The sequence below is a fragment of the Chinchilla lanigera genome, unplaced genomic scaffold (assembly GCF_000276665.1).
Source record: "Chinchilla lanigera isolate Chin_1 unplaced genomic scaffold, ChiLan1.0 scaffold00022, whole genome shotgun sequence".
Classification (NCBI taxonomy): domain Eukaryota; kingdom Metazoa; phylum Chordata; class Mammalia; order Rodentia; family Chinchillidae; genus Chinchilla; species Chinchilla lanigera.
Genome location: NW_004955423.1, coordinates 28953496 through 28978495, shown reverse-complemented (window position 1 = coordinate 28978495; position 25000 = coordinate 28953496). Strand labels below are relative to the sequence as shown.

The 25000-nt window shown below is 39.8% G+C and overlaps 1 protein-coding gene across 1 annotated transcript in view; it reads right to left on the bottom strand.

Annotated features, from left to right (window-relative positions):
* LOC102009196 (chromosome unknown open reading frame, human C1orf87) overlaps positions 1–25000 on the bottom strand; it is a 96462-nt gene that overhangs the window by 11081 nt on the left and 60381 nt on the right. The window contains 2 exon segments of the mRNA XM_013514369.1: positions 8594–8655; positions 18839–18940. Of these exon segments, the coding sequence (XP_013369823.1) occupies positions 8594–8655; positions 18839–18940 (164 nt within the window).

Sequence of the window (25000 nt, the reverse complement as noted above, 5' to 3'; positions counted from 1 at the left end):
GCACAGTGACTGCTTAAATTTAAAGAATTTTATTATAGGAAAATAAACTGCTGTTAATCTCCTTCAAAGGCTCCCCTTTGCCTCCAACACGCTCATCCCATCATCCTTGCAATTTCTGTAGCAGCTCTAGACTCCTCTTTCCTGAATGTCTTTAATTGCATTGCTGTGGCTACCTCAATGTCCTGAATGGATTCAAAACATTTTCGTTTCATTGTTATTTTCATTTTGGGGAAGAACCAGAGTCATGTGGTGCCAAATCTGGTGAACGAAGTGGATGAGGACACACAACCATGATTCTGCAAGCCTGCCTCTTGGTTGAATCATACCTTGGAAAGACATTCAGGAAAGAAGACCTCCAGAACTGGTGCAGAAAGTGGCAAGAAGAATGGGATAAGTTGTCTGAAGCGAGGGAGAGGATTTTGAGGCAGATTAATGGCAGTGTAACTTTTGCTGTAATAAAATTTTCAAATTTTGACATTCATCTTAGTTTTGATTTTCTGTGTATGTTGCAAATCCCTGTAATGACCACACAGCATAGACTTCTAGGGTCTTTAGCTTAAATATTTGTTGCATAAGTCAAATACATTATTAATAAATGCATATATAATATCATTTCTGCAAGGGTTTTTATCCCTTCAATTTAAAAGATTCAGTCAATAAAATGTAACCACAGCAGGAGGCAGTGTAACACAGGCAATAGGCTGGGAGGCCAGAGAGCCTGGGTTTGGATTCAGGCTAATTTATCTGCTGAGTATTCTTGGGCAAGTTACCCAACTTCTCTGTGCCTATTTTTTCACTCATGAAATGGGGATAATGACATTTACATGTTCTTCTTAGGAGAGGAAGTATAAAGGAAATATGTGGAACACAGTAAGTGTCTAATAAATGTTAACTAATAGTGTTGTTTAGGGAAGGATGTTTTCATATATTCTCATACCAGATATAAAAGTCTTCTGTTACACAGTTTTTAATACTGATGCTATGAATCCTGATGAATCTTCTCCCTCAGTTTCTTGATGAAGAAGACAGTGTGATTTTCTATTCTTCTTTGAGGCCCCACACCCAGCATCAGAATAAGCACTCAACACATTCTTGCTGAAAAAATGGCCTGTGTCCTTGTTTATTTGGAATTTGGAAAATAGTCACTAAGTATGTAGATCATTTCTCCACTTCCTTTTCTAGTGCTTGGAAAAGAGAAAATTTTGCATTTCCTTGCATTTCTTTGCTCTCTGTACCTTATAGGCAAGCTTAATGGGTGCTTCCAGGCCAGTCTTCTTTGATGTTGTTGTGGTTTGGTGTTTTGCAAGGGGAGCAATAATACAATGTAGGGTATTTATTTTATAAGGTTATTTTATAGTAGTCACCCAAAGAATCTTATACAAAAAGAGTGCAGGAAATCCGTCCACACACTAAAGACCAAAGAATCCAGCTGAGGGCCTGGATCCCATGGTAATGTCCTGTATGAGTTCAGCTAAAGACCTACAGCCCATAACAGTGCTCCCCACAAGGGCAACTGGAGTCCAAGAGCCCATGACAATGTCTCATGCAGTCTTGTTTCGTGGATCTGCGCTGGGAAGACCCAAAGGTCAGTAGTGGAAGCTACAAAGTCTATGCCACATCTGTGCTAGCAAGCTGAGGGATCTGAACTGCAGCCATGAAATGACACTCAAAGTAAGAACCAGATCTCTCCCCAAAAAGTACCACAGCCATCCTCAGCAACAGTGAGGTCCTGAGCTTCTTTGATGATGAGGAAAGCTGAGTTCCCATCAGGAAAGGGAACACAACAAACTTCTCCAGGAGACTGAGCAGTGCACCATCTTCCCCCCCCAGAGCCAGGAAGTGATGCTAAAAGTGAGGACCAGAGCTCCCTGAAAGTGAACCATAGCCATTCTCAGTCACAGAGAGGTCTTGAGCTCCTCCTCTGAGGAGAACAGCCAAGTTCATCAGGAAAGCCAGCATGACAAGGTCCTCCAGGAGAATAGCTCAAGAAAACCAGCAGCTCCCAGCAGCTTCCCAAACAGCTTTTACCAGCTCCCAACAGCCTCTCCTCTTCTTCTACAGTTCTACCTCCAGTTCTGCCAGCAGTTATGCTGCTGGCAACAATCCTCAGGTGGGCCTCCTACACATAGCACCATGCTGGCTCAGTTCAGCTGGGTGTTACAAGTTGACCACCAGATGTCAATTCACCATAATGTGTTGAAAATTTGTCATGGAAATATATCATTACTAAGCTGCACTGGTCCCTGACCATTTCACCCAGTATGGGAAAGAAGAGCTTCTGATTATTTCAAGGAAAAATGTTCAAATTGCTCTGAATTAGAAATGGAGAGTTAAAAAGCCTTTAGAAGCTGTACATAGCAAAAGGTCAGGAATATGAACTTTAGTGTAGTGGATTGATAACTGGTGGTCAATTTGTAACCCCCGGCTGAACTGAGTGAGTGGTGCTGGGTGTGGGAGGCCCACCTGAGGACTGTTGCCAGCAGCATAAGAGGCAGACCTGGAGAAGAAGAAGCAGGCTGTTGGGAGCTGAGAGAGGCTATGGGGAGCTGGCTTTCCTGATGAACTTGGCTGTTTTCATCCTCCGAGGAGCTCGGGACCTCGCTGGCACTGAGAATGGCTTTGGTTCACTTTGGGGAGTTCTGGTCCTCACTTTGAGCATCGCTTCCTGGTTCCAGAGGGAAAGATGGTGCACTGCCAGCCTCCAGGAAAAGCTTGCTGCGTTGGCTTCCCTGATGGGAACTCGGCCATCCTGATCATCAGAGGTGCTCAGGACCTCACTGTTGCCGAGGATGGCTGTGGTACATTTTGGGGGAGCTCTGGTTCTTCTGAGCATCACTTCCTGGCTCCAGTGCAGATCCCTCAGCCTGCTAGCATAGGTCCTTCATCCTGCTGGCACAGACTTTTTAGATTCCACCACTGACCTTTGGGCCTTCGCCGTGCGGATCTGTGAAACAGACCTGCATGAGACATTGTCATGGGCTCTGGGCCTCCAGTTGGATTCATGGGACGCATTGTTATGAGCTCTGGGTATTCAGCTCAGCTCATGTAGTACATTGTCGTGGGATCCAGGTCCTCAGCTGGATTCCTTGGTCTTAGTGTGTGGACAGATTCCCTGCACTCTTTTGTATACTGTTCTTTGGGTGACTATTATAAATAATCATATGACATATGTGTCCTGTATTATATTGTTCTCCTTGCAAAATAAGCCCCAAACCAACACATTCAGTGTCAGACTGACCTGAATGTCAACCTTGGTTCTTCCCTTCACCAGCTGTAAGCTTTCAGATCAAATCTTTCCTTGGTAAAATTATAGCAATCTTCAGTAATCTGGTCAAATGAAATTTACTTATAAAAATACCTTATAGAGGGAAGATGCTCATTTCAGGGTATTATTTGATGTTGTGTTATGGTAAGACCTTAAACAAATCTAGTTTCCCTGGAGAAAATAAAATATTAACTGCAATATGTCAGGAATTTTCCTGGGCACTGGTCAGTGAACTTTTCTTTTGAGAATAAGATCTAGAATGTAGACTTTGTCCTGGTCCAGAGTATTTTTATTCTCTGTACTTTTCAAGGTCCATTAGGAGAAAAATACATGCTGGTCTACTTGGTTTTTTTTAAGGTTCCCTTTTCCTTCCCAATAGCTAACAGCATATTAAATGGTAATGGTTTACATATGTAAACACTGTTTGAAAGACCTGAGGCAGAGCTCTTTTTTTCTCCCTTCTAACACAGCAGGAAGGATAAATAATAACCATCTGTCTAGTCTGCCAGTTGAAGATTTATACTGGAGGCAATAAGCCAAGCTGGCTCTCGAGATTCCCAGGTGTGGGAAAGGCCAGGTTTTACAGGGCCTCCAGTGTGTTCTGGTAGCTAGGCAGCAGCCCTCCAGTCTGCCCCAACTAACAACTAAAATCTTTGGTCTTCAGCAATAGCTGCATGTTAGACCCAGTGAGAAGCTTTAAAAATGACCAACGTTTAGGTGTCAACAGGAAAATCACCCAAGGCCTCTGAAAAAGGGACAGCCACTTAGAACCCTGAACAGAGGAGAAACAAGGACCAAGATATGACAGTATCTGGGGAAAGCTTTAGAGAAAAAGTCAGAGCAAGGGGAGAGCCTGGGGCAGGGGTGCTTAGCACTTTCAACATGACCTGACAGTGGAGAGGAGAGGCCTGCGGAGGTAGAGCCTGACACCAAGACGAGGTGAGTGTCCTGAGTTGAGCCCTCACTACCAGGCCAAGGGACTGAGGTGCACTTCTCTTTGCTGGTTGTCCAGTGTTCACTGCTCCCCAGGAAAGCCCCCTTCACTCTTCCCTTTGGTGACAGCAGCCACCCTTTGCTTTGGGAGCACCTCTACCCCCGTCCATGCGCACTGTGATTTGGCAGCACTGACCTCCAATTCCAGCTCCAAGCTTGTTCTCTGATTAGCTTCAATATATCTGGGTAACCCAATCACAATCTTGGTTCAAAGATGGGCATTAAGCTCAACCTGAGCCTCTTGTAGGAGAGGAGACGCTTGTTACTCATGTTGTAAAATTCTCTTCTTGGCAAGACCTTGCACAGGAGTGCCATGTAGGTGTGATAATCACAACTACCTTAGCTGCTTTGCTGTTTTAGAAGGAAGGCCTGGACTAGTCAGATGTCACTCAAAGCCTGATGATGACGCCAGTGCCTGTAAAGTACAGCAGAGAGTCAGAACGAAAGCAGATTTTGATTTTGACATTTGAATGGCTAGATCAAACAGTGCCTATAGCCCTTGCTTTTGCCAGACTTTTCAACTAAACTAAACTCTGTTGTCTAAATCAACTGAGTTGGCTTTTCTGTCCTTTCAATATAAGCAATTCTAACTGGAAATTAATATGGATATTTTTCCTTCGTAAAAGACAGACCAACTCTTCACTACTTTTCTGTGTGTTCTATAGTGATAAAAATGTTTTGAACAGGATCAACAAGACTTTGAGGCTACTGTTCGTTCCCTCCAAATTTCTCCCTCTGCAGCCGTGGTGCAGCTTTCCCCCTTGCTTCCTGCCTCTCTTTCCTCCTTTCCCTCACTCACAGTCTCCACAATGAGGAGATTCCCATGGGGAACATTCTTTATTTCTGTAAAATACGACTTCAGACCTTAGATTGCACAAGGTTAGAGGGGCCCATGCTCACTGGTGTATGTCTTGGTGTGAGTTCAGAGTGTTTTTTGGATTTGTGGCTTTAAATCTTTTACCATTTTTTGAATTTCTCTTTAAATCCTTCAACTATTATTCCTCTTCTCTTCATTCATCCATCAGCAATTGCTTTTCTCTTCTTTTCCTCTATCCTTTTTTGACTTCTCTTCCTCTATCCTTATTCAACTTCATTTTTCTTCTATTTCTCTGTTCTTCTGTGACTCATTTCTCTTCTTCCACCCTTCTCAGACTTCATTATCCATATGTTAGATGTTGTCACCATCTCCTGTATGTTTCATATACTTTTTGGAGTATATTTCATCTTTATTTATCATCAGTACTTCAGTGTGGTATTTTCTACCGAACAATTCCCCATTCACTAATACTCTCTTCAACTATATCCAGTGTTTTGTTAAACCCACTATTGAGCTAAATCTAGTTTTTGTATTTTCTGTCTAGATATTCCATCTCATCACTTCTACAGACAGACTCAGATTCTTTGCTGAAATTTCTCTATTTTGTCATTCATTTTCTTGACTATATATGGGTAACAATTATTTTAAAAATCCATGTCCTTTTTATATCATTCCTGGTAATATTATATAGAACCTGGACATTTTATACGAAAATTCCAGAGATTTATATAATGTTATCTTCTTCCACAGAGAGCTTTTTTGTTTTGATTGGTAGGTTAATTTGAATTCCAAAAAAAGAATCAAACCCTTTCTTTTGTATTTTATTAGTCTTGTAGTCATTGTTGCCAAGGGGGTTAATCAATTGTGAACTAATTTATTCTTTTCATTAGTACAAATCAAAGTTATTATTTATGTAAAGACCATGTATACATTAAAAAACAAGTTCATAGATTTTTATGATTCCAAATGACATAAAATTTACAATAAGAGGAACACTACAGAAAATGAGTACTTTTTATCTGTTCATCAGCATCTTTGAGTCAAAAGGATCCCAGGAATGAGAAAACTCACAGTTCTACACAGTTATAGTGAGGAGCTTTCTTTATTTGCTATATAAGTCACCTGCTACTTTTCATACATTTGTCTGCAAAGCTATAGAACAGTCTAATGAAATGGCTCGGGCTCACTCAGTACTTAAGAACATTTAATCATCACAGACACAGCAGAAGACAAATGGGAAGAGACCAAAGCATTAACTCTTGGTAGGTATTAGCTGTCATATATTGTAAAAACAGCAAGACCCCAACAGCCCTATTGCTGTGGAGAGTGAAATATTAACACAAAATGGTGATATTTATTTCTCAGATTCACAGACATCCTGTGAGATCAACAGAACAGGTTTTTATTTCCTTTCTTCTTCCCCCTTTCTCTCTCTCTCTCCCCCTACTTTAGAGATAAAAAGTCAAGGGAAATAAAGTAAGTGATCCAATTTAAGATGATTATTTGCAAAGGAGAGACTTCAGTTTGTATTTTATGCATTTTTCTGAAGTGCTTGTGCTATGAACCAAATAGTGTCTCCCTAACCCTAATGCGTGGTACCTCAGGGTATGCTTTACTTGGAGATCAGAAATTTTAAAAGTAGTGATTAAGTTAAAATAAGGTTATTAGGGAGAGTCCCCATCCAATCTAACTCGTGTCCTTGCAAGAAGAGGAAATCTGGACACAGAGGCACCAGCGATGTAGGACACAGAAAGAAAGACATGTGAGGACACAGGAAGATTCTGTGCAGCCCTGGGGAAGGATGCAGCTATAGTTTCCCAGGACTCAGCATTAGTCCCAGGTGTAGCCTCAGAGGCTGGATGGGCAAAACTGGGGCTTTCCTTCAGCCACCCTAGCATTGTCCACATGGTGCTCTGTGCGACATCCAAGCACAGCCACTGTCTGAGAGGGCTGCGCTCCAAACCATGTGGCCCTCTGTGTGGCATCACCAGCTGTATGGCATCACTGTTCCATTCTTTTCCAGGGCTTGGCTTTTTCCTGGAGATCCTAGAGCCAGCTCTGCAGTGCACTGGCCCTAGATTCTGGTGAAGCTCAGCTTGTTTTGTGAAATGTGCCTTCTTTCACTGTAATAGTTGCTGTTTTCTACAGATGCTAAGGTCTGGATCATCCCACTATTGTGGACTGAATTGCGTCCCCCAGAAGGCATGTTTGAGTCCTTTCCTCTGTACTTAATGAATCTGCCCTTATTAGAAATAGTTTCTGCAGATGCAGTCAAGTTAAGATGAGATCATAGAGACAATTGGGCCCCAAACCCAATCACTGTGTCTTTGTAAAGGTGAGAAGAGGCAGGTTTTGATGCAGAGACACACAGGAGATGGAAGAAGTTCACACAGAGACTGCATAAACTGGAGGTATAGAGGAACAAGCAGGAGAGGTCTGGCTACTGGAAGTTGGAAGAGGCAAGCAAGGACTCGTTCTTAGAGCCCTCCAAGGGATGGGACCCACAAACACCTCAATTTCATCTCCTAGCCTTCAGAACCCTGACAGAAGAATTTTTGTTGTTTTAAACCACCAAGATTGTGGTAATTTGTTACAGAAGCCCTGGGAGGTGAATACTTTCTCCATTCCTTTTATTCCTTCAGCCTTTTAATACTACCACTCTTCTATAGTGAATTCCCTCCATTTGAAATACCTAGTAAGGTTTCTGTTTTTCATTTTGTACACAGACTGATTTACCCATCCCCAACTCACACATGCGTGCACACATTTTCAGTATGCTGTATTTTGATTTAGCAGGTAAATCAGTAAGTAGCTGATGGATATAGTAAAGAAACTACAAAAGCAGACTAATAACTTTATTTATCAGACATGTAAAACTTGCTAATTATCTGTGTTCAATTCATCATTAAATTTTGCTTAATTATATATCTTAGAAATATTCCTGTGGCAACCCAGTCGTGTTATTATGCTACTGCATAATTTTATCAATTGGTTGTACTGTAATTTAATTAAATGGCCCCTGAAGGATATTTTTATTGTTTCCATTTTTAAGAAATATTCACAAAAAATGCTGCATCAAGCACATACACATATACAGGTATATATATATATACACACACACACACATATGCATGTATACACATGTACACACATCTTGGATATTTTTTGATATGATATTGGTAGGCTAAATACCTAACTACAGGATTCTAGATTAAGGGACTGTGCAACTTCGATTTAATGAACAACATCAACATATTTAATAACTGTGCTGCATTCATCTTCAAGAGAATGCCCAGAATGGAAGAAAGGTTGCAGAATTGTGCCTTTTATGACCCAAATGGCCTAAAAGAATAGATCTAAGGCAAATCTCACTCCTTTTCTTCACAGTGGTCACACACATTTCTGTGGAGAATGAGATGAAACCCAACAAAGAAACTACTCTTGTTAAGCAACATAGTTAGCAATGGTGCTGGGAAATAGGAGATCTCTCAAGAGCAGTAAAATAAAGGCACTCCCTTGTGGGTAAGCCAGACAATAAGTCCAAAGAAGCTCTGCTCAGCAACTCAATGAATTTTGCCATCTGTATAGGAGAAGAAAGCACAATGTTGGTGACTAGTGCAGTTGCCCTGGAAAGGCACTGAGGGAAATTTTTGCTGGCTGGGATTTTGCTAGAGAGCTTTTCAGTGCCTGTATCATTCAGGTTCAATGCAGGAGAAACTGCTTAGTGTCTTCATTCAAAAGGACTTTGGTATAGGGCAATGATGGTGACCCTTTTAGAGATTGAGTGCTGAACTGCAACATAAAAAACCCATTATTATTCATTGCAAAGTCCCAACACTACAATTGAACCTGAGTACTGAGGTTTTAGTTTAGAAAAAACAACTATACATTAACATCTTTTGTCTTCAAAGGAAAATACAACAACACTCCTGCCATAGGTTTACCACCATTGATATAGGGAATTGGGTGCCTGCAAAGTTGCTGCAAGCTTAGTGGACTGGAGATTGGGGCCTCCAGCTAGGTTTAGGGCCATGGTTCAGCAGTTGTGGTCCAGAGACTAGGGAACTGCAGGAAAACCTGGCTTCTGTCTCAGTGTCCCCAAGCCTTGAAATTGGTGACCACACAGGATCAGGTGTGCCCTGGAAACCAGAAAAAGTAATATTGAGCAGTTTCTGAGGTTGCTATTGCTGCAGGAAAGTAAACAAATCCTTTAACTATCTCTGCCTCCCCACCATTCCACTCCTTCTTCTGCCTCTCCAGTTTGTGCAATTGCATTTCAATAATCAAAATGAAATCAATCCTAAAGCCTTTGTGCAAAGGGGCTTCAGAAATAGTCTTTTACCTTTCATAAGTACAGGAAGAATTATAACAGAAAAGAACATACAGGTAATAAAGGTGCTATACTCAGGCAATACTTAGTAAATTGCCCAAGAAGAAATTGCCCTGAGAAATTTGTCTGCAAGTGATATTCAGGTGACAGTCAGGTAGCTGTTTAAAAGTACCCAGCCAAGATTTAGGAACTGAAGTCGCTCACATTTGCTTGCCTGGCATGCTCCTCATTGGGACAGTAACCACCCCATTTCCTTCTGGGAACAGTGTGTTAGGACTGTACCAGGGTAGCCCATGTGCTACTCTAGCCAATGTTGGAGCCCACTTTCACTAATTAGTCTCTGTGTCTCACTGTATCTTCCCCTTCCTTTCTTGTCTTTTATTTTTTTGTCTCTGTTCCAGTCTGTCATTAACTTTTGGTTGTGGGTCTTCATAAAGCTCTGTTTTCCCTTAATTTTGTGAGTGATTTCATATAATTTAAAAATATTTCTTTTTGTTTTTATTAGCAAAAGACTATTTTTAGTGCTAGCAATTTGTTATGGTTTGTGTCTAGATGTCCCCCCAAAGCCTCATGTGGTCATAGGTGGGACTTTTTAGAGGTGGCTGGATCTAAGAGTTTGTGACATTGGGATTAAGGATAAGTGATTACTAAATTAGTCCCCTGATTGGCTAGACATATTTCTGAGTGTAGATAATAGGCCAACCCACCCTGGATGTTAGTGCTACCTGCCCTAATGGTATGTACCCTGGATATAATATAAGGGACAGAAAGAGGGCTGCTGTGATTTCTTGCTATTTGCTGCTTTCCTGGTTTGCTGCCTTCCTACCTTTTGCCTATCATGAACTGTTCTCCTCCTCAGTGCCCGTTTGCCATGCCACCCTGCCTTGGAGCCAGCCAGCTATGAACTGAAACCACTACAAACTGTGACTTAAATAAACTTTTCCTCTTTTAACTTTGGGTTTTGGTATTTTGTCTCAGCAACGAGAAAAGTAAATAAGACACAACTAAACTGCAACTGGCAGGAATTTTTATTTCTGCTTTAACCATCAGAAAAAGTCTAGAAAAAATAAAGAGCATATTATGAGATGTATGTCCTAATTTTTCTCAGAGTTCTAATGCTGTGTGATTTTATTCTCTTTAAATAAAAATGCTTTGTCAAATATATACCAGTTTGTTTTGTTTACACCTCTTACAACTTTTCCTGTAGTATATGACATCCTAGGAGGTCTGCAGTTGTCTACAGTTCAGTTGCTAAGAGCCAAGCTCCCAAAGCCAGAGAGCCTGCTTTTGACTTAACCTTATCAGTGAGCTCACTTATCAGTTGCACAGAGTTTTTAACCTCTCTGTACCTCAGTTTCCTCATTTGAAAATCACGACTACCATGAGGCATTAGCAAAAATTAAGAGTTAATGTTTACAAAGCATTTAGAAAATTAATTGGAATAAACAGTATATAAATGTTGGAAACTTTATTAGCATTATCATTATTGTTGTTATTATTGTTATTATTATTAATTGGGAAGAAAAGCCCAGGTCTGATTTCTAAGGTGCACCCATGGGTAGACCATTCCACATTTTTAATAGCTTTTTGCCTAGCACGTTTCCTATTCCCCTTAAAAAGTAATTGCTGAATCAGACACCTTGCAGGCTTTCTCTATCTCCAGAAATCCTCTGCCTGTTCCTGGGATTAGTAAACCCACCCTTCTCAGCCTAATTGCACTCCCAGATGCGCATGATAAGCCCTTCTCCTGGCTGTGTCAATTGCTCCCCTCTATTCACAGGGCTTTCAGGGTAGATTCATTATTTATTCTCCTCCTCGACACAATATGGTCAGTCTGCTGTGTTTTAAACTGGTTGGGAGCATTTCACTTGCCAATATAATTTTAGAATATTAGTTTGCCTCCTGTTCTTTCACTGACCTCCTTAATTTCCACATATTACACTCACACAAAAACATTAAATGTGAATTCTGACTTACATGTTTCCAGCCAAGAACAGGGATAATAATTTCCAACTAACACAATCTGAACTCGTTTTACATTAGGGTGATTCAGAGTAGAGATTTGAAATTGTAATCAAGTCTTTCTCAAAATCGCCTTACCCTGGCAGTCATTCACTAATGTCTCTGCTAATTGGTAGGCAAATTGCAAAAAACAAAATCGCGATGTTAAAAATAAAAACTGTTACAAGGCTTACAAAATTGCTCCTCTTGTCAGCTCTTAAAACCTGACAGTTTCAGAAGGGAACACAACTCATTTTGTTTGTTTAGATGAGGCTAATCCCGCATCACTATAATCCTTCCTGATGTTTTATTGATTCTGAAGGACATTTAATCAGGAAGCATCTCAGCACTAGAATCCTGCTAATTAGCAAGCAGCCACATTCCAAATGGGTTCCCAGTTGAACAGTGGATTAATGGACAATATGCACTAAAATAACGATTTGTGCATTCGGCTCCTAAAATGTGTGTCTAAATTGCATCTTTAATCTCGTAAGGAGGGAGGTTTGCATACAAAGTCCTTAACGGAATGACTTTAATTCAACAGAAGAAGATTTAGCCAATGACTGTTTAAGGCAAAACAGGTTTATCTCTTATAAATTCAATTCTTCTTTGGTTCCCATGGTTTTGACATCCTTGAATATTGGAAAGTGAATAAAAATCTGTGTGTTTCTCTGGGTTGCATAAAACAGTGGAAACTTGAAAATATTGATAAAATTATAAATAATTTCCCCTTATTTGCTTCATGTTCTCTCTTGGTCTCATATTCTTGATTCCTGTTTTTCTGAATACAACTTCTAATCAAATATTTCCTGGCCCTCTACTAGGTACCAGGTGTAATGCTTGCGCATTTTCTCTTTAGACTGGAGCCCTTTTGGGAGTCTCCTTTATGGTCCTTTGATTTTCTAGTCAGTTCCTAGCTTACAGTCTACTTTTAAAGTTTGACCATCTTTCTCACTTTCACCCAAACACCCCAAGATTTTAAAGATGGGGCACTTCCATGTCCAAAGCTAGGCCAGTGGAAAGCCACTGGTTAGGCTTGAAGTCCTGACCTCATTACTCATTTGTTTATGGGTTGAAGCTTCCCATAGTCTTCATGTCACTTTATTTTTGTGTATTGTTCTTATAATCATGTTATAGGCCACATATTCTAATTTATTCTCTTTCCCACTACAATATACACTTCACGAAGGATGGAGTTTTATTTTATTTGTATCAATATTCCCAGTGTCTACAGTAGTCCTTGATAGAAGCAGGCATTTGATAAACGTTCTCTTAAATGAATAAATGCATGAATTCATCAGATCTTTACTGTGTGCCTATCACATGCAAGTAGTTGGTTACATGTTGGAACTATAATGAGAGGAAAATAGTCAAATTCCTTGCCCACATGGAGATCTTTTTTTTTTTTTTCCTTTTTCCCTTTTGGTACCAGGAATTGAACTCACGGTCTCATGCTTTCCAGGCTGGCACTGCACCACTGAGCTACATCCCCAGCCCCCATATGGAGATCTTTAGGTGGATGTTTGTTCATTTTGTTTTTGTTTTTCTTCTGGTACTGGGAATAGAACTCACGACCTTGCACTTGCCAGGCAGGTGCTGTGCCGCTGACCTAAATCCCCAGACCCTAGGTGGATGCTAAATCAAGACATTCTGTACCTAAATACATAGTTACACATAGTGACAAGGAAATAAAGTCCCTTGCCTGCTGAGCAGGGCTACAGTTGGTTGGAGAGCATCATAGTGACAATAGACATGATTAATCAGCAGACTGCCTAATCAATTAGAAGATGAGAGGTATGCGTGAGAAAACGAAAGGACAGCAGGTTAAAGGGAAGAAGAAGTGGGGAATGCACCAGTGAATAGTGGCATTACTGTAAGCAGCACTGAGACATGAGCAGAGTCTGGAAGAAGGAGAAGAATTTGGTATGAGAGTATCTGGGAAAGAACATCTCAGGTGAAGAGAATGTGAAGGTGAATGTCTGCCTGCTGCTTGAGGTGACAAGGTATAGTGTACCTGGAACAGAATGGGTGACAAGTTCCAGATAGAACCAGAAAATGCTGGGGATCGGGGATCCCGTGGAAGTCTTTGGAGGCCACTGCTCTTCCACCCCTAGCTCTAGATGAGGCACACAGGGGCTCCTGTAGGGTTTGGAGCAGAATACTGGTGCTCACAGTTTTAGTTTTAGATTACCTGTCTGTCCTGATTTGAGGGTAGACTAGGGACAGTACAGAAGCAGAGTTCACTTAGGAGGCAATTTTAGTGATGTGGGAGAAATAAAACAGTGGTTCAGATGGTGTATACCTAAATAACAATGGAGAAGGTGAGAAGGGACCAGGTCCTAGATATACTCTGAGGGGAGGACCACACTGAATAATAATGGATTACTCATGGATTAGATATGAAATGCAAATACCAAAAAAAAAAAAGTCAGGTGTTACTGAGATGCCATGTTTACATGTTACTTTATTTCAAAATATTTTATATTTTTCCTTTGAAAATTCCCTGATTTTGGGTTATTTAGATGTACATTTAGTTTCATAATATTTGGAGATATCTAAATTTCTAAAGAGAATTTTAGTTTTGAATTCACTTTCACTGTGATCAGAGTGTATACAGTTATTCATTGGTATCTGCAGCACATTGTTCCAAGAACCCATAAGGGCACCCAAATCTACACCTTCTGAGTCCCTGGTGTAAAAGAGTATAGTATCTCTGTGTTATCTACACACATTTTCTCCTAGACAGTAACTGTGTTAGTTATTTTTCTCTCATTGCTGAGACAAAATACTCGACACCCAAAGTTAAAGGAGGAAAGGTTATTTAGCTTAGTTTGTGGAGGTTTCAGTCCATAATCAGCTGGCTCCAAGGCAGAGTAGCATGGTGAAGGGCAACAGTTCAACACAACAGGAGACAGAAAAAGCCACAAGAGCAAAAACGGGTGGAGGAGGCAAGCCTCTTTTCCTCCCTTACATTGTGAGCCCGCTATAACCCCCTAGGGCAGGTGTAGCACTCACACTATCCCCATGCCCTCCTCTTGCACAGGATGAGGATATTTACAAAGTGAGGACCCTAGCCCTTGCTGAGTCACTTAGTTAAACTTCTGAACTTCTTAAGTCCACATGATGAATCAACCATAACAATATTTTAGAGTATAAACAGCCACCCTAGGATGTAGAACTGCTGAGTTACTTAGTTAAGCTTGTAAACTTCTCAAGTTGACACAATGAATCAACCATAACAGTAACCCATCTCTATACTACTTACACTACCTAATGCAGTGCAAATGCTATATAAATAGTTGATCCATTGCACTGTCTAGGAAATAAAGACACAAAAAATGGTCTCTGCATGTCCAGTGCAGGTGCAATTTCTTATTTTGAATATTTTTGATCCATGAGTAGATGAACCCTTGGATGTGAGACCTGGATATAAGAATAGCTGACTGTATTTTGTATGATTTTAATCACTCTATATTTACTAACACTTGATTTATGGCTCCAGATATGGTTTATCCTTTCAATTCTCCACGTAGAACTAAAAAGAATCTGTATACCACTGCTTTGGGGAGTGTTCTGTAACAGCCAACTAGATTAAGGCTAGGTAGCACAGTTCAAGTTATCCACGTCATTACTGATATTTTATCTACTTATTTTACCAATTACTGACAGTGGAATATCTAATTCTCCAACTACAATTGTGAATATGCATATTTCTCTTTTCAAATCTGATTTTGTTTCATGTAACTTGAAGCTATGACTTTGCTTTTTTTTTTTTTTTAACTGTACTCTTTTATTTTTTGATTGAACCCAGGGCCTTCATACTGAGCTACATCCCCACCTTTTTATTGTATTTTATTATTTTATTTTACCTTATCTTACTTTATTTATATTGAGACAGTATCTATATAAGTTACCAAACTGCCTTGGCTGGGCCTGAACTTGCAATCCTTTTATCTCAATCTCTCAGAGTACTGGGGTTACAGGTGTATACCACCATGCCTGGCTGAAGCTATGTTATTATGTGCATAAATACTTAGGACTATTATGCTTCATTGATAAAACAACTTTGTGGCAACATCTCTTTCCTGATACAAATATAACTGTCCCTGCTTTTGTTAGAATCATATGGTGCATCATTTTCCATCTTTTTACTTTTAGCTTGTCTAGGTCTTTATATTTTAAATAGGTCACTATAAACAGTATTTGGGTTCTTCTTTCTTTTTAAATTAAATCTGAAAATCTCTGACTTTTAGTTAGTGCCTATGGATTATTTATACTTAATGCAATCATTGACATGTTTGATTTTTCCTCCTTCCTCATATTCTACTGTTAAACATTGGAATTTCATATCATACTATAAACCTCAGTACTGAAGGTTGAATCCAGGGCCTTTTTACTGAGCTACATCCCAAGCTGATTCTTTCCTTTGACACAGGGTCTTGCTAAGTCACTGAATTACGTAGGCTAGGTGTTCAGTCTTCCTGGCTCAGCCTTTCTCAGTGGTAGGATTACGGGAATGTTGGGCAATATTGTTTTTACTTTTGTTTTAACTACCTTGTAAGAGTTATTTTAATGAGAAAAATGTCTTTTTATCCATGTATTCACTGTTCCTGTACTCTTCACACATTTGTGTAGACTCTGAGTGATTATTTTACTTAGATCTGAAGTAATTTTTAAAAATATTTCTTGCAGTGTTTACCTATATGCTATGAATTTGTTTGTCTCTTGTATGTGTGGAAAGTATTTGCTTCACATTTGCTTTTGCAAGATGACTCTTCCAGATGTAGAATCTGGAAGATGGCTTTTCTTCCTTCATGCTTTAAACATGTTGCTCTATTTTCTTACCCCTTACATTTTTCCAGTGAGAATCTGTTGTGAATATTATCTTTGTTTTGCAGTATTTTTTCTATGTGCTTTTAAGACTTTTTCTTTATCCCCAGTTTAAACAATGTGATTATAATAAGGCTTTGGATTATTTATTTCACATTTGTTTTGAACAGTCATTGAGCTTCTTGGGTCCACGTCTTTATACTTTTCTCTACATTTAGAAGAACTCCAGATATTATTGCTAATCTTTTCTAACCTCTTGCCTCTTTCTTCCCTTTCTGAAACTTTAATTTCTTTGCATTTAGTTGCTGATATCATCACAAACCTCAGCGATGTTGTGTTGAATTTTTTCATTTATTCTTTTACAGAGTTTCATGATGGATCATGTTTACTTCTGTCTTCCTATTGTTTTTTCTTCTATGTCTGGTATTACTTCTATTAGGAATATTTTTTCTTAGGTGTTGAATTTTCATGATAAACTACTTTTTAGTAGCTTTATATTTACCCAAAAAGTTTAAAGTATGACAGAGTATTCTCTCACATTTTCCACCCAATTTCCCTTTTTGTCATCATCTTACATTAATGTAGTACAATTTAGGGGCCAATATTATTAAATAATGATAAACCAAAGTCTATATTTTATTCCAGTATTATTGGTTTTCACTTACTTTCCTTTATTAGTCCATACTCTACTGTGGTTACTACATTACATTTAGTCTTTATGTCTCATTAAATTGTTCTTGGCTGTGCAGTTCCTCACATTTTCTTCAGTTTTAATCACCTTCACAGTTTTGAAGAGCACTGATTAGATACCGCTAATATGAATCATTCAATGTTTTTCTTATCATTATTCAGGAACTATTGGTCTTGAGAAAGATAATAGCACATTTTTCCTGTATAGAAATTTCATTTGTATCTTCTATTTCTATTTCATTTGTATTTCTTCTATTTCTCCTATTATGTTCATGACTATTTTCATGACTTTCTTAAATACATGAAGTGCATTTTTTAGTATATTTATAATTGTTCTTTTAAAGTACTTGTCTGCTAATTTTAGTTATCTGCATTGTTTTTGAATCTGCTTCTATTGATTAGCTTTTCTCCTAATAATTGATCATACTTTATTCTTTTATGCCTAGTAATTTTTGCATGTATGCTAAATTTGTGAAGTGTATATTTTCAGTCGAAATTTTTTAATTCCTTTGAAAATTTGTGAGATTCCTTGTTGGATATAGCCAGGTTTTTGCAACTAGACCATCATTAAGTTTTCTTAGGGCTTTTAAGATTTCTGTCTACAGTAATTTTGTCCTTCCAAGGACCCTCCACATACAATGCCACATGTGTTTGGAGGCTTTCTTCACTGAATGGTGGAAACACAAACTATCCCCAGCACTGTGTGAAATCTAAGAAGATTTTCACCTATTTCTTTTGATATTTTTTTCTTTCTGGTCTTGGATAGTTTCTTCAAATAGATACAAAAGCCAGAATATAGAGGAAATCTTAAGAGCATTTCTTAGAAATCACTAGTAAGACATCTTGAGAGATTTCTCTCTGATCCTCTATAGAATGCATTTTATCCTGCTTGGTCTTCCTGCTCTCCAAACTCTATCTCTTTATCTCAGGAAGAATGCTAGGCTCTGTTTGGAGCCCTTCCTCCTGTGCAGTGAGGTGAGATGATTGCATTGCTTTTCCAAATGCTTCTTATAGGCTTTGAACATCTGTCTCCAGGCATCCAGCACAGATTCTGTAGTCTTCCAAAAGAAACCCTTCAGTTTCCTGATACAGACTTACATGGGAGTATGCAGTGAGCTCCAGGCCTTTGACTTTTGACTGGATCTTCTGGCTCTTCAGAGCACAGACGGCCTTTCTGCATTTCTCTATGCATGACTTGTCACTGTAGGTCTACCTTGTAATATATATTCTGTTCCTCTATCGAAGCCTAACTGAAACAGATTTTGGCTTTCTTTCTCTGAGGAGTCACTGCTGTATAATGCTTGATACTCAACCCTTGAAAACATTGTTTTATATGTTTGTCATATTTGTTGCTTATTTAACATATAATGGAAAATCTAGTCCTTGATGGCTAGGAGAATGTTTCCTGGTTCCCAGGAAGGGCATGTTTTCTGCTTTGTCTTTCTATGACCAAGAAAACACATTGGTCTTGATATGAATGAGCATTCCTTAACTCAGTCATAAAACTAGTAAAGACATATCTGTTTGTTTGTTATCGTAATAGAAGACTGAAGGGCTGACACATTATCTTAGCTTCACAAAGGGCCTATGCTGGGTAGGAATGCTCTTTAACAACAGATACTCATTTTTCACTGTCTAGACTAGAAAGTCCAAAATCCAAGCAAATCTAGGTCTTGGTGAGAGCTTTATTCTTGGCTTGTAGATGGTCACTAACATCTTGCTGTACCCTTACATGGCAGAGACAGGTACTCTGGTGTCTCCTCTTCTTGTAGATGCACTAATTCCATCACAGGAACCCCAAGGTCACAAGTTCGTTTAAATCTAAGTTACCTGGTGATGGCTTTCCCCGCTACACATTGAGAATTAGGAATTCATAATATCAGTTTGGGGTTAGTCTATAACCAAAGCCAACTTACTTTATTTCATCTTTGTAACCCAGATCTTGATGCTTAAGTAATGTTTCCAGCAGGATCAAGGTCAGATATAGTCCATGCTTCCCACAGACAGCCCTCACCTAGAAATAAAAAAGGACTGAAGCTTCACTAGAAGATTTTATTCAAATTTCCTTTCCATGATCAGACTGTATATGATTTTGACAAAAAATTAATTCCCAGGAGCACATGCTACCACTGAAACACCATTTGACCGAAGAACATCCAGTTGATCATTTACCAATAGCAAGGTGTTACTTAGTTGGCACAGTGGTACAGTTTGTTATTCAGAAGACACTGGGCTTTTAAATGCTGATATTACATTTCTGTTAGCTGTGGGTGGGTGGTCAAGGCCTAGGAATTACTGACACTTCACTATAGGGGTAAATCACAATAAATTTTATATCATTTACTTTGATTTTCAACACAAGCAAGTTGTATTATCAGACTTAGTGTTTTTATCTATACAGTAATATATATGTGAGAAAAACAAGAATTATATAGTATTTCCTTAATGTCATAGCTAGTACATTAAATTATGGAACTTGATATAGAAACTGGATACTGAATAAATATTTATCAGATGAGTAATTTCTCAAGTGCTTAATATGTTCTGGGTCTAGCTAATAAACCAGTTCAGTGCTCACATTGGAAGGTGGATGATGTTTACATTCAAGTATGCCATATTTCCAAGAAAGTGAGAGTGTATGCTGTGTGTGTATAAAAACGTCTACAAAGTAGACTAGATTCAAACAGACTTTACATAACCTTTTAGTGTCTAATTATTTCATTTATTAAATGAGACTAGAACATTCTAACTCCCAGGATTCTGTAAAGATGATGTGATAAATTAAGTACTCAGAATGGAGCCCAGCTCTTATTAAGCACTCTAATGAATAATAAATTTTGAAAGGAAGAAAAAGAGGAAAGTGAAGGAGAGGAAGAATAAGGAGAGGGAAAATACAGAGATGAGAGAGGGAAGCAATGGGGAAAAATGGGTGGAGGAGGGAGAAGGAAGTATCTAGTACAGGGTTTGGGCTAAATAGAAGTCAGTAATAGTTTCACCTAACTAGTATCTAGTCCATACAAAACTATTAATAGCTACTGTTAACATTTTGAGAGGAAGTTTAGTACAGTGGGGTCTTGTTGACCCTAGGGGCTGGGCTTATTAGAGTTAGCGCATTCCTACAGAGAGTAATGTGCTCAGCTGACTGAGAGATTCCCAGGTACAAACTGAGTTTTCCAAAGCCTATGCACCATCCAATCCTTGTTGGGTTCTCACTGGTCACTGTGCCTCTCTAATCACCTTGGGACCAAGTAACAAGAAACAAAACACAGGTCTAAAGTTGCTCCAACCTGTCAGCCTAAGCCTGCTTTGTTCACTTCTCCCCAAGAAACTCCTTCCCTTTACTCCCTGTGCTCTTGGTGGTCCCTGGTGCTTCCCAGAATGGTGTGGTATGACCCTCCTCTCAGGAGGCCGTCAAAACAAAGCAACTTTTCCATAACCATTGTCTTCTAATCTATTGGTCTCCACTGTACTTAAATAATAATAAAATTGACATATTAAAGCAGTGACAAGGGCCAGGGATGCAGCTGAGTGGTAGACTACTTACCTAGCATCCACAAGTCTCTGGACTCCATCTCAAGCACTACACAAATAAAAAGCACCAACAATGACCCTTCCCCACCACCCAAAAAGCAGTAACAAGGAGCTTATCTTCACTTATCATCATGGAAAGAAAGACAACAAATTTGAGTTTGAAACTTAGATGTAAAAGAATAAAGTCAGGGAAGTTTTAAAAAGAAAATTGACAGTATTTTCAAAGATGAAGAAATGGATACAGAAGAATAAGGAGCTGAGGGAATGCACGAAAGTGTAAGTAGTGGGTGAACTAATGTAGGGTGCATGCTGCAACTTCCACTCTGCTGTTGCTATACATCCTTTTCCTGTTATCCTGAACTTCTTTCCAAGATGGTGGCTTCTGAGAGCTCAAACTGTGTTCCATTATTTATTTATTTGTTTATTTATTTATTCATTTATTACCACCACTGCCTAGCACAGTCTTGGAAAATAAGGGATCAACAAATGTCCACATGGCTGAACGAATGTGTTGAAATCACCGAAGAGTGGAGGGTGCTTGGAGATTGGCAAAACCAAAGGGGCAGTTATTGGTCACCCTAAAATAACCAGAATTATCCTCATGATTACAGGATGTTGGTGTATTTTTAAACATTAATATTAAAAGATTCTTTACTTTAGACAGCACTGAGTTTTGCTGTCAGCTACAATGAACAACAGCTTGTAAATAACGAGCAGGGATTGCTGCAAGAATGGTGGATGGCTCTAAGAGATGATACCCACGGAGGCAGAGCAGCAATGTAAACACCAGCAAGAGGGCCCTGGGGCTGCTCAAGACTGTTCTCAAGATCTTCAAAGAAAAAGATTCATAATGATGACCCTCGTTTTTCTTCTGTTGTAAACAAAATGCCTGTGTTATTCAAAATTTACATATGAAATGACGATTCATTTCTCAAAACATTGCTTGAAAGAGTGATAACTGACAACTTCCTCCTTCCCCTCATACTTGTGTTTCACCCCATCACTTCGCATGCTGGCTTCCAGCTCCAAAGGTTCTTGGGGTTTCTGTGGGTTTATAGCTATTGAAGACTTTCCAGTCCTGACTATAGATGGTGTCTATAGGATGGGACTGCATGCTCCTCTAACTCCCCTTTTGGTTTTCTTGATCACTCCAGTTTCTGATGATTACTTTAGCCTCTTTTAGTGCCTCCTCTGTGTACCTACTTCTTAACAGTGGATCTCTTCTTCCCTTTTCATTTTCCCTCATGTTCTGGAGTAATGGCATGACTTATAGAAGAGTTCTACATCACTGCTCAGTTTCAATCTCTCTACCAAGATCTTCATGTTCAAAATTGAAGTCATTACCCCTTTCCCTACACCCCAAATTATTCCTTTTCCATTTCCTATTTCAGAGAATGGTGCAAACACCCAATAGTTACCAATGCCAGAAACTTGGGGGTCATTCTTGATTCCTCCTCATTTATACTCCACTTCCAATGGGTTACCAAACCCTGTTTTCTACCTCCCAATGTCTCCACCCCTGCTAATAGTGCGTTAGTTTAAATCTTCATAATCTTTGGCTGGATTATTGTAAGAACCTTTGAAAAGGATTTCTCACTCTAGGTTTTCCAACCTATGTCCATTCTCCAAATTCTCTTGGGATGTTCTTTAAAACTTCAGATTTTATACCACTTACTTATTCTTTTATGTCTTCAGTGATCCCTGTGTACCTTCAGGATAAAATTCACCTTCCTTAGGAAAACCCTTCATACACTGACTGGTATCTTAGTTACTTTTCTCTCTTTGCTGAGACAAAATACCCAACACCCAGAATGAAGGAAAGGTTATTTAGCTCACAGTTCGTGGAGGGTTCAGTCCATGCTTGGCTGGCTCCAAAGCAGTGTGGCACATGGCACAGGACATGAATCAATCACAAACTCTGGAAGCTTGCCCCATGACTACATGAGGCTTTGGAGGTACATCCCGCTACAAACCATAACATTTCACCTCTGGACCCCCAAAGACACATTCACATCTTTTATGCAAAAGACATTTTAGTCCATCTCTAAGAGTTGCCAAAGTTCTAACAGTTTCAGCATTGCTGAGAAGTCCAAGTCCCAAGTCTCCTCAGGGATGTAAGACAAACTCTTAGCTGTGAATCCTGTACAAGTGAAAAGTTAAACACTTCCAACATTCAATGGCACAAAACAAGCAGTTTCATTACAAAAGTCACAAACAGGGGGGATACAAGCATTGGATAAAGCAAATCCAACATCCATTATGGTAAACATTCAGTCCTGTAGTTCCATGTGGAACATCTGAAGTAATCTGTGATAAGTTGTGAGCTCCACAGGGCTTGCATGACTCCACCCTTATGGCGTTTCTGGGGGTTACAGCTCCCATGGGTTCTCTCTTAGGCCTGCTTTGCTCCCTCCTTGTAGCTTTCCTTAGACAATCCACATTCCTGGCTTTTCCAAACTTCCGGGTTCTCTAATGCACCTTTCACTTCATACTCACAACTTCACACACTGCCCTCTCAGGGGCACACTGCCTGGCATCCCAAGCCTTTTGAAATCTAGGTAGAAGCCTTCTTAACTTCAGAACTCTTGCCTTCTGCATATGCCTAAAATCAGTGCCACATGGATGATGCCAAGGTCTGCTGCCAGGTGAAGCAGTAGCCAAGCTTCCTTCTCTCTTGGCTGTAGGGGTCAAGTGCTTGGATTTTTGAGCACTCTGAACCTGATTTTGAGGAAGAAATTCTCTATGCTGCCACCTTTCTGGAACATGGTGCTCTGCAGTTTTCTTCTCAAAGCAAAGCTTTTCACTTTTGCAGTTTTGAGGTTGCAAAGAGTGGAGATTTACTGCTCCTAGTGATACCCTCAGACCATATTTTCTATTCTCTTGTTTTTCCACAGCAATCAAGATCTCCTCAGCTCTGTCTTTGCAGTCCACAGCTTTACCGGAGTTTCCTTTCTGATCAAACTCACAACATTTTAAATCATCCTGCTGGGCTCTTTGCTCTTGATTTGCAACATAAATCTGGCTGGAAGCCCACAACAATAGCTATGCCACTGCCCCAACATTTGACTGCCTTGAAATTTCTTTCCTCAGATTAATCAGTCTGCCACACTTAATCTCAGTCTCGGGCAAAGTCTCTGGACACAAGCAAAATGCAGTAAACTTTCTGCCAAGCCGTAATCCACCTCGCCTGGAGTTCAGCACCCAAAGCAGCTCTTCTTCCCAGCAGAAACCTCCTGAGCCCAATCTTCACCAGCAGGATTTCTATCAGCCTTCTGGTCTCCTGAGATTTGACCAGAATCTCCCAGACAGAACAGCCTAAGGTGGTCCAGCTGTACTCTTTCAGGCAACATCTCTGAACCTTTCCAAACTCTTCCCACAAGCCATTCCCAAAGGCTGTAGAACCACATGGTCAAGTACAGTCACAGCAATGACCCCATTCTTGATAGCAAATTCTGTCTTAGTTACTTTTCTCTCTTTGCTGAGACGAAATACCCAACACCCAGGATTAAGGAAGGAAAGGTTATTTAGCTCACAGTTTGTGGAGGGTTCAGTCCATATTTTGCTGGCTCCAAGGCAGAGTGGCACATGGCAGAGGGCAACAGTTCCTGGCAGTGGAAAACAGCAAAAGCAAAAAGAGCACAAAGGGAGGAGTAGTGGCAAACAGGCTCTTTCCCTCCCTTACATTGTATGCAAACTCTCCACCCCAGGGCATGTGTAGCACTCACATCCATAATTCCAACATTTGCTCATGAATCAATCACAAACTCTAGAAGCCTGCTCCGTGACTGCATGAGGCTTTAGGGGGACATCTAGACACAAACCAGAACAACTGACTTCTACTTTCTATTCTAAAGTCAATCCAAGTAGGATTTAACAGAAGTTTCCTGAATTAGCTGTAAGCTCTCCTAAGCCAGTGCGATTTCACACTACTCCTTTTACCTCAAATATCTTTCCCTTCTCCTCTGTCTCATCCTTTGCCAAATTTGCCTGTCCTCTAAGATTCCGTGTTTACACTTTTTCCTCTGGAGAGCTTTTAGAGGAGGTTATATTGGTGTCTTTCTCTGTATTCAATGCCACTGCATTCATCACAGACCTGTGAGGATGTGCTGCCTTTCCACTAAGTTCCGGAGAATGAAGCTGAAGTAATAGAGCTTCTCAGTGCCTCTCACAGTGTTGAAAGCATACTGAATGATGCTCTTGTGACAGATGCAAAAATAAATGTGCTGTATTGCTCAGAAAGATAGCTATTGCCTTGGAAGTGGGAGATGATTCAAGATTAGTAGAAATCCTTTGTCTTAGGGCATAGCTTATAGATATACAATGGTTAAACATGAGAAAGGAGCCTGACAAACTTCAGAAAGAGGCCTGACCAACAGGTTAGTTTCACTGGCATCCAGGCTAGGGTCTGGCTGCAAGTGTGAACTTCATATTTACCATCCCTGATCAGCTCAATAACAGAAACAGAACATTTGCCTCCTGATTATAATGAGGAATCTGCACGACAACAAGGCAAAGAGCAATTAGAGGTGAGCAGTCTGCGTGC